Source organism: Lytechinus variegatus, chromosome 12 (genome assembly GCF_018143015.1).
Source record: "Lytechinus variegatus isolate NC3 chromosome 12, Lvar_3.0, whole genome shotgun sequence".
Lineage (NCBI taxonomy): Eukaryota > Metazoa > Echinodermata > Echinoidea > Temnopleuroida > Toxopneustidae > Lytechinus > Lytechinus variegatus.
In genome coordinates, this window is record NC_054751.1 from 9,150,081 (window position 1) to 9,165,036 (window position 14,956).

The 14,956-nt window shown below is 36.0% G+C and overlaps 1 protein-coding gene across 1 annotated transcript in view; it reads left to right on the forward strand.

Moving 5' to 3' along the window:
• Positions 1 to 263: 263 nt before the first annotated feature.
• Positions 264 to 14,956, forward strand: part of LOC121425731 (homeobox protein Nkx-6.2-like) — a 33,824-nt gene continuing 19,131 nt past the window's right edge. The window contains exon 1 of the mRNA XM_041621905.1: positions 264 to 1,298. Within this exon, the coding sequence (XP_041477839.1) occupies positions 791 to 1,298 (508 nt within the window). The 5' untranslated portion in view covers positions 264 to 790. The remainder of the gene's footprint in view (positions 1,299 to 14,956) is intronic.

Below are 14,956 nucleotides of genomic sequence, written 5' to 3' on the forward strand. Positions count from 1 at the left end.
TGGAAAGGTTTGATCAGTTGACCAAGGACAGAAATTATATGAATTTTAAAAGTGTATACAAGGTATTTTTTTTTATATCGAATCCCTTATTGCTTTCTCCATTGTCAAAAACTAAAACCTGGCAAATCTCTCATTAATTCGCTAGAGCGCATGCTCAGAAAACCAGCTTGAGCGTGCTCACACACAAAACACACACACATACCGAACACACACCCACCAATGCGAACTTCTACCACGCTCATCATCACACAACTTCAGCGATACCCCTCAAACTCAATTGGAGCATGCGGACAAACTTGACACGGTGCGTAATATTTATTCGTCAGGCATAATGGGCTATTTGTGAATATCTTGACGAAAAATTTGTCGATGTTGTTAAGCTGCTTGCTTTTTGCTCCAGGGAAGGTATAATAGCCAACACTTATTGATGTCCATTGACAGTTGTTCCCACCACTGGTTTTCCGTTTACTGTCCGAAGTGCGTTACATCCGACAATGACTTCTTCGACTTTGCAGATGATGTTTTAAGAGTGTTTTTGGTGGATTTTTCTACTTTTAAGAAAAAATTGATTCAAGTTTCGTCAGTTCTTGATGATCCACTGAAAGAGCTCATCTCCAGTGAAACTTTTCTGTATAGTTTCATGAATCTATTTGTCATTTTGGGAGATTTTTAAGCACCGTCAACAAGTAACACTTGCCCAACCCTAAGGACGTGAATTTAGTCGGATCTTTGAAAAATTGTCTTTTCTCCCTACGTTTTATCGCCAAGGTGATCTTCTTTATTTTTGAAGATGGAAAAACTGTCGGAATCAATGATTTCTCTTCACAATTTAGTTGAGGCTGCTCGACCATCCTCCTTAGTGTTTGGTTCCCCTCAACTTGCCGCATTACATAGCATGACGGAAAAAGCACCGACTCTTACTTACCCCCATCCGGCATTCGTGCCTGTATCCATGCAGAACGGTACCTTCAAACCGGTGGCCATACCAGCCAGCCTAGCGGCGTCTTGTTCGGCGGCACCCGGCTCCACCCCTCATGGCATCAATGACATTCTATCCCGACCAGACGGGCAACAGGCGGCTGCCGTAGCGACGGCGGCACTCGCCAACCATGGACTCCTCAACAGATTTGCCGGTTACGCTGGACCGGCGGGGCTCTATTTTCACCGGATGGGAAAGCCTCTCGCTGACTTTGGATCGGCTGGACAGGCAGCAGCAGCGGCAGCGGCGGCTCTCTATTGGCCAGCAAATCTACTTCATTCTCCCGTTTGGAGAGACAATCATTTGTCATGCCCTCCAGGTAAGAATATCGTACTTAATTCCTGATTTAATGAATTTAAGGGAAAGAAAAATAATTTTAAGAAATTCTGATAATATGAGGCTGTATGATTAACGTTTTAAAGCCTTTATATGAAATCATATGATTACTAGGTTTTCAGAAATAAGGGTGAACTGATCAGATTCCATTAGATAGTTACGTGTTTTTTTTTTCTTTAAATCTCCACATCTAATGAAATATAAATATGTTCAGAATAGATAATTTTGTATAAAAAGAAGCAAAATATATCAAGCGTTCGGTTACCCTGGATACCTCTGCGGAAATCCAGCATTATTTGCAAATTTATTAATTGTTCTCCAAGAACAGTGCAACATGTACGAGGTGTGGACTTTTATGAGCATGGTGGTTGAACCCCCCCCCAAAAAAAATAAGGTTCTCACTCAATTTAGAGCCTGTAATTATCATGTAATAAACAGTATGCCTAATTTTATTCATGTATATGGTTTCATTATGCTTCTCAAAAACAAATCAGTATATTATAGGTAATTAATAAAAGTATGTACAGTTTTAAAAGTTTGTATTATCATTTTGATGTTGCTAAGAATTCCTGAAAACAATTTTTCAGAAAGAATTATAGCAAGGGGGGACTGGACGGGGACGCGGAATCTAGTTTGTGCTGTCTTGTGGAAATACATACTGATTGAAAATTGCATTTTGGGTACCTTAAAGCCCTTAAAGCATCCGATATATTAAAATCTACCGTGTCGCCATCCCAGTGAAGGTTACGCAAGCAAGTTGATCAATTTCATATAGATTTAATTTTTAACCTCTTAATACTCTCCTTAATCCGTTAATAAATCATTAGTATGACATTTTGAAAATTAATTGAATTATAACATGAGGATCGGAAAATAATCATCCATTTTACTTTCCATTCCCCATTTCGTATATCTCAATGAGTTTTTGTAACAAAAACGATTTGAATATCGAATGCTTTGGTTTGATAGTGTTAAAGAGAGATAAAATGGACCTTTCTTGATAATCACAAATTTTCTTAATTTTCAATTCTAAATATTTTATACATTTTTGAACGTTTATATAATTTTTTTTCATGTCTTCTCACAACAAATGTATAAATGTAAATGCAACAATGCCTCTTGAATCGTGTTAACACAAATTCTCTATATTTTTCTATCGACTATAGCTTAAAGATTCATTGTTCTATTTTGCAAAAACTTGTTTAACGGGAGAATAATTTTCCAATAATTTTCGATGAAGCCCGTGCTACTAATAACTCACCGTGTTTCTTTTTATTTCATTTTGTTTCTATACTCAACGTTTATTACTGATATCTAAATTTGAGACATATATTTTCAAGACACACTCTTAAAAAGGATGGGCAAAAAAATGTCAAATTTTTAACCATTACTGGGCAACATACTGTCCACACAACTATTGGTTAAAATCTGTCCAAATGGGGTAATAAACACTAATAATTGGGTAATAAATTTGCTCAATTGGATAATAATTGCCCCTGGCAGATTATATATATATATATTTTTACCAACATACATTACGATTACCACCATGAGTATGACCACATAGAACTCTAGGACAAAATTATATCTCCAACAACCACGATGACTGTTCTTTATGAGAAAATTCAATTTCATTAATCATGCTCACCATTCTAAACAAAGATAACCTGTATGAACATGATTAAATACAAGACTTGAAAGTTTGCTAATTAGTCTAAAAATTTAGTGAGGTACTAGGTAGTTTTAGGTATTAAGGCTTCGCAGTTGGTACTGTGTGAATATATTTTTAAGATAGACGAAAGAATTGAATTTAAAGTACAGTATGTACATGTTGATGATGAACAATATTCTGATTGGACGAGTAATAAAGATCTGACGCTGACTTCAAATATCAAATGGTGAGCCTTGTTTTTTATTAATGAAATTCAAGAAGAATTTTTATGACATCGGAAATCAAGAATATATAATATGTATAGTTTCAACAACAAATTAATTACACAACTGTTCTTGATCTACCGACGAGCTCTCTTTATGTTATACATGTCGACTGAGAAGTTCAGCAATAGTTTGTTTCAATCATTTCATTAAGCGTGCGAATTCAAACTTTATAAAATGTTCTTATCTAATGAAACAAATTAAGAATGCATCAATTTATGTAAATGATCTTCAGGAAATGCATTTAGAAAATATCTTGACGATCTGACGTACTTTACCACCATACAATACAAAAATGTACTGGATTACCATATCATAATCATTCTAACATTACAATTGTTATACTTATTATCATTCTAATAATAATTATTTTTGTTTTTCATTTTATTACTATTGTTTTCATTATTATAACATTATTTGTAATTGTTATCAAAGTATGTTATTTTCATGATTATAACCATGACAGATATTCTCCAGTCATTTTCTTTTTATATTTTCCCTATATAATTCTGTTAAAAATAGTTTAATTTATCCTCAAAATTCATCTTTCAAACTAATTTAGTATGAGACTTTTGATCAGTAATTATGGTTGCCAAACAACTTTGAATAAGCTCTCTCACTCTCACAAAAGTTTAGGCATATTTGGTAATTTCTGGTCACAAGTCATATATAAGGCAAAATGCACTGGAAAATTTTGATGTATAGTATTAATAGTAGTATTTGCAGCGGTAATACAGTAATGCTGCTTTTTTTCATGCTTTTTAATTTTCGAGCAAATATGCATATTCCCGCTTATTTTTATAATTTTGGTGGTGAATTTCCATTTAACCATTTTTAGATGCTTTGTACGGTACACTGATAAAAAAATGTATTGGTGATAGATATTTTAACTTTAAATGGTGGATTGTAAAATCGCATAGTTGTATATGGAACGTGCTTAGGCTAATGCAAAGTCTACCAGCATCAACAAAAATGTGCCTTTTCCTCCCCAGTTATTATTTCGTACAAAAGGTGATGATTAATTATTACATGACTGACCCAACTTCGATAATGAAATGCATAATATAAAGAATACTGTTTGATAAAATTAACATAATTAGCATCGCCAGACTGCCTGCCGCAACACAATGCTCTGAAATTAATAACTGTTATCCCTTTTAGAAAGCGCAAGCCAGCTTTATTGGTGTAAACACTAAAACAATCCCATAAAAATGGTGAAGTGTTTTACAAAACCTTAACGGACGCCTCTGAATGAATAAAATAACAATGAAACCCTAAGCAATCTTTATGTTTACCCATCTATTAAATATAATTACTTTATCTTAAAGCAGTTAGCATTGATCATTATACAGATTTCGAGATGTTAGCATGGCATTTAGCAAAGTCGCGTTTCTTCAATGATCAAACATAAGAGAACTTTGACCTAACAGCAACTGTTTATATAAAGTAATTTTTGGTCGCACTTATCTCATTTTATTACCCTTAAGACGGGAAGAACAATTATTAATTATGATAGTCACTGTATACAATATCTGCGATTGTTTATCTTCAATAATTAAGGAGATGGTTGGAATAGATTGCTTCAAATGGTTCCATCTATATCATTGTATGTTAAAGAACTAACTACCCGGTTCCTTTCAAACAGAGAAAGACGGTTAATCCAAACATCGGATAAGTGATAAAAAATATATAAAAAACAACTTTGTAATTCTCCCCTTCTTACTATTGCCAAGTTGAACCCGAATCTCACATAGGTTTTAATAATTAGACAGTAAAATAGGAGTCAATTAAAAAAAATAATGATAATAGGAGTCAATACACACAAATAGTTTATTTAATAAGGAAGTTATGTAATGTTCAATATGTGACAAATTTCACAAAACAGTTTAACATAATGCAACACAGATAGTGTGCAAAGAAGAGAGACAATATTGTCATCAAATGACATCGTAATCCGTAATTGTTTTGTAATTCATTTTATCAACTTACAACTTCCCCCTCAAAAATGTACAACTAGGCCAACAATAGATTGCAATGATTGCCATGCCATGGTTTGCATTATACGAGAAATAATTGAAATGATTCGTATTTCAAAATGATATATGAATGTTTTCAATTTTCCAAAATACAAACGTAATAGTTAGTGTGTGTCCTCATCTACTCTCACATATACCGCCCTGTTTGCACATGTAACCTTAGGAATTAAAACAAAACTGAGAAACTTTCTTATCTTTTATTGTCGGCGGTTTTTTTAATTAACAATAATTTTTAAGCTGAAGCATGATACTGTCCTTTCTTTTCATAGAAAGAATCATTGTAGTAGGAAGTTTTCATTACTTTCTGAATATCCGCTTGATAGCATTATTTCAAGAACTCTACTTTAAGCCGTCATCATTTCACTTGTCCCACAGGCGGAAGGACTGCGAATTCTTGCGTGGCGCCACGGCGGCTCATCGCGCATGTCACGTGACATTCCATGTTAGCCAATGACATAACTCGTTATTTTGATAAGCATTTTGTATTTTTATTTCCTATTCATCGTTCACTTTATTTCTGCACTTTTATCGAACTTTGTAGTCTTCTTAGAGTCAGTGATTTATTTAGATATTCATTACACTTTTTTTATCAAACATCCCTATGTGTGTGAATAAGGAAAAATACTAACATGACTAAGCTAAAGTGAGACAAATCACAAGTCCTTGTGACTACAATACAATTCTAAACTTAATTTGCTAGCACGTTTATATAAAAATGGTGTTCATTTTAAAGAAAATATTTAATAGACCTTTACTTAATTTAGCTTTCACATGTTTCAAACTTGTAAAGTTCTTTGGTAACTTTAGCATGTTTAGTCGGTAAGCTTTGGGTAAATCGAATACTTTGTACTGCTTTATTCATTTCAAGAATAGTATGGTACATGTATATACCAGATGGTATGTTTACTTTAAGATACCTACCTCTTTTGTCTCTCTGTACTGTGCACTGAATCAAAAAGAAAACAAAAATATTTTTAAGCGTTTTCTTTTTTAGTATATCAATTTAAAAATTGATATATTGCCCACAAATACTTTGGCGCAAATTTGAACTCCAGTAAAGTTGATATTTTGTGAATTACTCGATCTTATATGCGATTTTATTCGTTTTTTTTTGAATGAAGGAAGGTGACATGAGATTGCAAATAATGGCAAATAGTCATATCCTGACATTCCTTCACATATGAATATTTTAGCTTATTTATTGTGTTTGCTATTATGCAATCTATAATTCATTTGTTTTACTAAAGATTTGAAATGAGCCCAGCATGAGCATGGTGAGTGAAGACAAGTGCCTTGCTGACAGTATAGTCCGTATAAGATCTGTATGTGTTTATGTGTGAGGGAGGGTTGTGTGTGTGGTGTGTGTGTGGACACTTTCCTTTGATTAATCGCGACGTATTTAATTTGTAAGCTTGTTAGGTATTTTGAGTATCGATGACATGTGTGCTTTATCAGCACTTTCGCGCTGAAATAAAGACCTCGTCCCCTAATTGGACGCGAACAAAGAACGTGTATGATTCCAATTAAGGTTCGCTTCATATACATTTGTTTTATGTTGATTAAAAACACTATAACCATGGTTTAAAACCGCCTAGGACCCGTTTGGCACGCCTCAAAACAAGGCCGGAATGTTAATTTCAATCATTTGAAATGAATATTAAAGTGAAATAATTTAGAAAGCATATGTATTATTAAAAAAAAATTATCCAAAGATTTGATCTTTCTTCACAAATTTATATGATCAGAATATTTTTCATTGCTCAAAAGTGCATTTCATGATTAACTCTGTATGTCCTGTAGATTAATTGGCATTAAACTATTAAACAAGTGGTTTGATGCGAAAATCTGACACAACACTCTCATGTATTGATTTCCAGAAATTAATGATGCAAAGAAGCGTTTGTAATTGGACTTAAAACAGGAATAATACAAAGGTGTGACTCTTCAAATAACACCCTTCGAAGAAGAAGAAGAGGAGCAAAAAAAAAACTCTGTAAACTTAGACGGAAGAGAAAATAGGCATGGAAGAGAGGGAAGAAGAAAGAAAAACCTCAACTAAATGAATTGTCGACTTGGTAAAATACTCATCGATTTTGTTAAATTATGTCCTCCAGCTACGGCTGGCGTTGTATTTAATGGAATCGCCGAGCGTGAAAATAGTCTTTCATTGTTCGCGGCTCTGTTGGCTCCCTGGAGGATACCTTAGCGGGTTTTCTGCCTTGACAGTGATAGAGAGGGGCGAGCGGCTCTCTCGTTAGCCTTCTTTAGCAGTAAAGATGGCCTGCAATTTTCACCAAAGACCACAACTGACTGATGACGAGTATATACTCTCTAAATGTCTGTTTACCAATGTTTCATCCTCCAATCTTCAATTTACTTGTCTTCTTTTTTCCCTTTCATGAAGTCGTGCTTTTAGAAACGATGTAGAATTATTGTGAGAAAACAAGATTATAAGAGCAAACAAAAGAAGCTCATAAAAAATGATGGTCTTTAAAAGATAAAAATTGAAGAAATATTGCAAGTGTATTTCTTCATACGAAACATCATGGTTTAAAATAATCTATATATATTTAAAATTAAAGCATTATACATTCGCAGGAAAAAAAGGGGCTGAATCAAAATGAACTTACCACCGGTCCGTGTGAAATGTAAGGGAATGGCAGTTTTCAAACACGTTTTGATTTTAAACCATTTTTTCTGAGAAAGTAGCATTTAGAGTATACATGTTGGATAAATATACGGCACCAGTATTGCATTAATTGTAATATTATACAGGACCAGCTACATGCGGCTATCATGACTGTAAACGAATTGATAAATCCTAGATTGATGAATACATTTAATTTTTTGAATTTCAAAAGATACCATTCTGGCTTCATCTGTCACACCCAAAGGATGTGAAGCAGTATAATTCCTCATGTATGACATCTGGCCTTTTATTTTAACATCCCCAGAAAAACCTATAAAACTTGTAAAAGTAATAATTCTTAAGGGGAATAGAACGTACTTGATATAGGACATTTACTGACTAAATCTTCCGCTTCCACAATCTTTAAAAATTCTACGACATCATAAGGTATTATAATGAAATATGGCGCACGAAGAACAGGTGAGAAGGCGATACGAAGGCGGATAATACATACAATCGAAAATTAGACAAGATTGATTGACAAGAGGATCAAAGACAAATAGCTCTTAAATTCAATCAAGAACCCGACCCGCCTTCCAATTTGTAGCTCTGTTATCCGGGAGCTTCTTGATGGAGAAGGAAACCAACCCCCGATCGTTGCCCGAGCCTTGACGCAAAAGCAACCGTTCGAGATGCCATCCCTCGTCTCCTTCCTACATTCGTCTGGTGCACAGAGATAGGAGATAGAAGGAGAAAGATGATACGATTGATAGTAAGAGAGGGAGCAAGGGATCGGATGCAGAGGGAGAGAGAGGGGGAGGGGAGAGGAGGGTATGCGGAGGGAGGGGAAGGTGTAGTAGCATTTGTGGGTACAAATCCAAAAGGCTCCTCATTAAAAACGGAACTATCTATCTGCAGGTCTCTAAGCTTGCTCATCACCCTCCTAAACGCACTTTCTTTCTTTCTCATAATCTATTCCTCCATCTTTCAATTTCCCCTCCCATTTCTTATTCATCCCCACCTGTCTACACAAGAACACGCATTTGACCAGAAACGGAGGAAGAGCTAGAAAAAGAAGTCAAGTGATAGCGCGCGCTGGAAAAGAAAGCGAAAAAAAAAACCACCCCTCGTGTCGCGTGCGAGAAAATAAAAATGCACTTTCGCAAATTAACATGATTAAATTGTCCGCGGGATTACAGAGGTGTGCGATGATATATTAAATGATATTGTCCGCCTGTTGTTTTAACTCGACTTCATTCATTGTCAGGAGATGATCTGACATCGTAAGGGCAGGTGGTCGAAGAGGGAGAAACAGGCATCTTATTGCCTGATCTCTCATCTTCGTATCGCGGATGTCTTCTTGTTGTGTAGGAAACCAAATCGTTTTCATTTCCATTGATATGAAGCAAGGAAGAGGAATATATATGAAATTAGTAACCGCCATTGAAAAATTATGATAAATATATGAGTTGGGTTACAGTTTATACAAACATGATAAAGGTGCATCTTTTGCAGTTCATCATAAAAAAAACAGTACTGATGTGACAATACAATATAGACATGATAGACAAAGAATGAAATATTTGGTTGTAAAGCCAAATATTGTCGAATAGAGATAAATTGAAAAGCCAGTACGACGATTAAGCTATCAGTAACGTATTGTTTTAAGTGTATAGGCGTAATTAATGCCGCCCATTTTTTTATATTGAGTTGTCATGGTTTTAATGAAGCCAGATACACCTTGGGACCAATCTCGTTATACAAACGCCTAAAGACACTCTAAAGTTGTTTTTCTTACATGAAGGTATTAAAAGAATATCTGATGATCACTCTATCATAATAAAAAACACAATACACATCATAGAGTATGTATATTATAAAGAATTAAAACTTTTGAAAATGGCGCCACGGCGTCGTTGTAGTGGCGCCATTTTGATTTTTCATCAGCAGCTGGTCCTTCTGGTTTGGAAAAGCGCCACAAGAAAGGGAGGTGCTCAAACCCCTGATACTTATCTGCATCTGGAATCAATATGTGGCTTTTCTTTATTATTGCCATTAATTACATTGCCATTTTGAAGCAGGAAAGTTTGAGTCCTGAAGTTATAGACATGCAATTCTTATATGTATCACCTTTGCAGCATCCATCACTATATGATCCTGTGCGTGTCGTCTGAGATCATTTGCGAATAAACGATGCATCACTCGCAACATTTAACCTTGTTCCGTCTCGAGAACCTGGCGAAAATTATAAGATACATTCAATCAAGTATTAAAAATTATTGATTCGAACTTATCTACACACATTACGCAAGTCGATGTATAAATGAATAATTAAGATAATTATATAAGTCTCACCAGTCTTCCTTGAATTTAGATTTTGAAAGAAAACGTTCAATTTGATTCAATCCCTTCACCGTTCTTATTTCGCATGTGTTTGTTTTCGTAATAGATCTTTCTTTATATTATTAATAATGTAACCTTTTGTGTGGCTACTTGATGTGAAATGTTTCGCTTGCCGTATCATACTCATTGCATTTGCTATACCGGTTAGCGTGAGGATGGCCATAGCCCACTCGACCCCACCCCTCTTCAGAAGACTATTTCTTCAATTGTTTGGCATGTTTAGAAAAGATGAAAAACGTTTATTGAGAGAACTAGAAGCGATGGTACATTTATCTCTTCCATGCTATCTCCCGCATAACTTTTATAGCATACCAATTGTAATTGATTTGATAAATGACGCGCGGATTTGATATGCTTAACTCAATTACGCTGGCGCGGAAATGTCACTCCTTTTGTTTATAAATCATCAAATTGGATTGGATGGGTATTTGGAAGATTAATATGGCATCACTTCGTCTTGATCAAACCTTCTTTTTTTCCTGGGTTCTCATCCCAGCTCCTGAAATTCGATCATGGTGTTAATCAAAGAGATTGTCCTGATCTAACCCACAATGAGTCTCCAAACTCGCGTGACAGACTGATAAAACTCATCTTCCATCTACTTACAATCTACGAGGAAAATTATAGCCTGAATATCACATATCAGTATTTAAACATGTTGGTAAAGAAACTCCTTCGAATGGCGCGTGGGGTGTGTAAAGAAAGTTAATTTCTGTCTTTAAAAAAGAACAACTGTGGAGGCAGTATTAACTAAAACGGCCAAACCACTCAAACGATTTGAGCAGAGATAATAACAACATTTTACTCTTAATTACAGCAATGTTCGTTTATTGTCTTTTGCTTGTAGATAATTCCCCGTAGACACAGTCCAATTTACATTTTTAGTAAACACTTGCATTTTAGATTATAGTCATCGAAAGAAGAAGGTGAAATGACTTTCTTGGATTGATGTACAAATTAAACGACCTTACACGTTAATGATTACATGGCATTTTATCCCTTAAATGTCTTGAAACTTGAAAGAAATGGTAAATGGTATAAACAACTCGGTAAAGAGAATCATTGCATCAAAGTAGGCATTTACAACCACAGCACATTTTGCTAGGAAAGAGCCCAGAGTCGCTGACTGATTTTCGCAGAAAGATTAATGCTTCAACTTTAGTTCTACTTTATTTGCGCACCAATGTCATCAGGTTTTATTTTCTACGTCTTTAAAAACATCGTTCCATCTTTCTCCACCTTTCCTTATAAAATCTATCCGTCGGTGATCCTCCAATTTTGCGAGACATCCCACTCCCCTCTTCTTCCTCCTTGCAACGCCAATCATTATTATCAATAAACGAAGCGCTCTGGCTAATTAAGGCGATAGATTGGGCGGCTATATCGGATGTCATCAACCATCGAAACACCCGTTAAACATGGGCTAAATCCACTGGTGAGGACGGAAACCGGCTTGATTAATGGGCGGGATTGCGTTTCTACGGCTAACAAAAAGCCAATAATCTCATTATACGGTGAATGAGGGGCTATTTCTAGTTGAGCAGTGGCTTATCGTGGGATCGGTACCCGCGCGAATTCGAAATCCCTCTCGCTGATAATATTTTGGCGACGGATATGTTTTCGATGCGTCACAATGTAATAAGTGGGCCCATGCAAGTCGGAGGTGTACGCCAATATCGGCAACGTACATTGTACTTTAACCGATATACAGTACGTACAAATAAAGTGTGTTTTTTCGCCTAGATTGTCACCTTTTGCATGTTTTGTTACGCACTGTACATGTATAACCTCTTGCCATAATCAGATAGATGTTATATGGTTTTAGGACCTAATAGGTCATTACTAGGCACAGAAGTGTACACTCTGGATAACTTTGATTTAAAAATAAAAGTCTTACTCGGCTGAGGGTAGAATTCTTGATTCGAGAGTCCTATAGATTTATTTTAAAATATTGAATTATTTAGCAGGGGCGGATCCAGGATTTTGAAATAGGGGGGGGCGCCAGCGGCGAGGGAGCGAAGCGACCGAGCTGGGGGAGGGTGTGGGAGGGGGATTCCCCCTCCCACGGCAAGGACTTTTTCAAAAAATCATGGCCAAAAGTCGTATTTTGAGAGCACAATTTCTACTTTTAACAATACACAATGTGTCCTCGGGACGTTTTTCCCCAGCACGAAAATATTTTTATTCTCCCCCCAACCCCCACCCCCCCCCGTCACATAAAATCTTCGCTCCTTACGCTGACATATAGCTGCCTATACACAGCAAACGAGGAGTGGGGTCGACTGGTGATTGAGAATATACAATTTTGCTCCTTGATAATTCGTTGGAATGATTGCTTCGGCGAAACTTAGTTGGGGCGCCCTGGATAATATGCCTCTGAATCTACCAGAAAGTGTAAAAGTTAGTTTACATTAAATACAAATTTGTCTGACCTATACATTTCAGTGAAAACGTACATGACCAAGGCAGAATGATAATGCTGCGCTCGTGGCGCCCGATATAGGGCTTCATCTTTGAGTGAAGAATAATCTCGGGGATAGACATTTTCATTCGCATCATTGACACTTTCTCTCGCGATCTGTTACTTACAATTTACATGTATTTGCCAGACGGACAAACGCATGTTACAAAAAACACAAAATTTCGGGAAAAAATGATATCCAATCCAACATCTTCACACTGGTCACTGCACTGCAACTCCCGATTACAAGTGGTGCAACTTTCCAACAAATCGACTTGCGCGCCCTGGAATTCCGGAATTTACATATTGCAATACAGTATGACAGAGGTGCATTTGTGCGAACACAAAGGCCATGAGCGTAAGTTAAAATATAGTTTTGACTAGATCTAGCCCTTGAAATTGACTACATTGTACCAATCCAGTAAATATAACCATCAAAAAAAAAAAATCCGGCGAAAATAGGGGGGGGGGGCGCGCCCGGGGTGCCCCCCTCTGGATCCGCCACTGTTTAGGGCTAAATATTCAACATTTAAATGAAAAACAAATCCAAATTCAGTGGTCACTATTCATAGCCGATTGATGGGTTTATACTAATTCATGTAAGTGTAGTGTGTAACCCACAAATAAGTTTACTTGGACTACATTCTAAAATAGAAAATAGAATTCTGAAGTTATGCAACCTAAACATTTCGCTCATTTTCTCCACCTTTTTAAAAAATCGATTGTAAAACACGGCGGAGAGGGGGCCACCCCTGTCCCCTTTAGCACGACCCCAGTGAATGTGTTATTCTGCAAAGCTGTCAAGAATACTCCACAATACTTTGCATTGATGAAAGTGGTTTTGTGGGTCAAATGTCTGGAATACAACTTCCTACGTGTTAATGGACTGAACAAAATAAAATCTGGTCCTTATGTCAGGTTATGAGCGATTTATTTGTCTTAATATCATCCAGCCTTTTCAGAAAACAGTATTATACATTTGGTTTTAAGTCACTATTTGTTAGGTGGGGCCACTAAAGTTTGCCCTCAAATTTGTGTTAACACATTTTAAGTAGTCTGCTGTGGGGACCCTTCACTCCATTTAAAGGGGTTTGAAGATAAAGCCTACAATGACTTGTATACAGAAAGCCTTCTCGTTCATGTGCTTTAGACTTTGTGTGAAGACCCCCTTGTTTATCAAAGTTTCAATCCGGTTTTGTGCATGCAGACGATGTATAAAGCAGAATAGGCTTTACAAACGCAAACAGTGGCGAATTGGAAACGGATTTGCTTAAAGGAGAGAGGGAGATGTATATTTTCATTTAGATTTTTGTTTTCGTTCCACCACACTTTGGCAAATTAGTTACCTTACTTATCATCTGACGATCATATTGAAGCCCTCTCGCAGTACGCACGAGGGCCATTGTCCCAATTTAAATGTTTTTACATCAAACCAGCCATTGATTTGTGTGACACCCTTCCATTTATGGGAGTTTACCTGTCATTTCAACGACAAGGAATCTAATTATGTACGTTAGCTCACTGAGATCTTCCTGTGTTTAACATTTTATCTTTCAGACTGCTCCGTTGTAAATTTGTGTTTATTTTGCTGGTTTTCGAATCTGCAAAAGGTGATACGGATGAATGGTGATTCTTTACGAAAGTCTTTTTATTAGACGTATTATTTTGGATGGCAAACAAACAAATAAGAAATGGTACGTGTTGCCGGCCATTTCACTCAGGAGAGGATTTGACTTTTGAACCTTTGATATAATTTCAATATAATGATGTCAAAGAACCAGTTTCTCCACGGCTGTAGGCCCATTACTTCATCCGAAAATGACTTATTAATCTTTTTTCCTGTCGATGGAAGTATTGAACAAACAGGAGAAAACATACTCCACAAATCGATGATTCCCGTGAGTGCACTACACAACATCTCTGCAAAATGATTTTAGAAACTGTTCGCTATGGGCGTTTTTAGCTTCAGATGGAAGTTCACTTCGTAATCATTTTCGTTTGAATGACACTGTAAACTTTTGGTTTATCCCTCCATCTTCACAGCATTGTTAACGAATCAGGTAGTCTTTAATGTCTGAGAAGCCATGAATATAAATATGAATATATATATATATATATATATATATATATATGAATATATATATATACATATATATATATATATATATATATATATA